This window comes from Colletotrichum truncatum (assembly GCF_014235925.2).
Source record: "Colletotrichum truncatum strain CMES1059 chromosome Unknown Contig_0006, whole genome shotgun sequence".
NCBI lineage: Eukaryota > Fungi > Ascomycota > Sordariomycetes > Glomerellales > Glomerellaceae > Colletotrichum > Colletotrichum truncatum.
The window spans coordinates 1209359-1209791 of NW_027222403.1; the positions used below are offsets into that span (position 1 = coordinate 1209359).

Consider the following 433-nt stretch of genomic DNA (forward strand, 5'->3'; position numbering starts at 1 on the left):
GAACCATTAAGCCTCGGGCAACAATGCATTCAAAAGCACTTTGTCCCGCAGATCGCCTAGGCCGTTTTGTCGTCGATATTCATCACCGCTGATGCTGTCTGCTGCACCTCGTCAGCGACCACGGAAAGAATCTGAACCAGACTCCGGTTTTTTTTTTTTTTTTTTTTTTCTTTTTTTTTTCCCAGTCACCCCTCCAGCCCCTCATGGACCGTACGTACTACTTTGTATGTTACGCCGTATCAGTCCTTTTGTACATAGAAGTAGTGTCCGCAGCGATGGTAGTGTACCCGCAAGCCTCGGCGATGATCTCGACGCCAGCAGGCAGCCCCCGGCCAAGACTACCCAAAGTCAGACGTTGCCCAGAAGCTCCTTCGAGGAATTCGCTTAGCCTGAGTATGATGACTCGTCGGAATGACCTCACGCGAGGGTGCAT

The 433-nt window shown here is 51.0% G+C and overlaps 1 protein-coding gene across 1 annotated transcript; it reads right to left on the reverse strand.

The window, feature by feature from the left end:
• Positions 1 to 229: 229 nt before the first annotated feature.
• CTRU02_209603 (uncharacterized protein) lies at positions 230 to 433 on the reverse strand (the record flags this gene model as incomplete). The annotated part of the gene is made up of 1 exon (XM_070205304.1): positions 230 to 433. The coding sequence occupies one exon, from the start codon at positions 431 to 433 to the stop codon at positions 230 to 232; it is 204 nt and encodes a 67-aa protein (XP_070060952.1).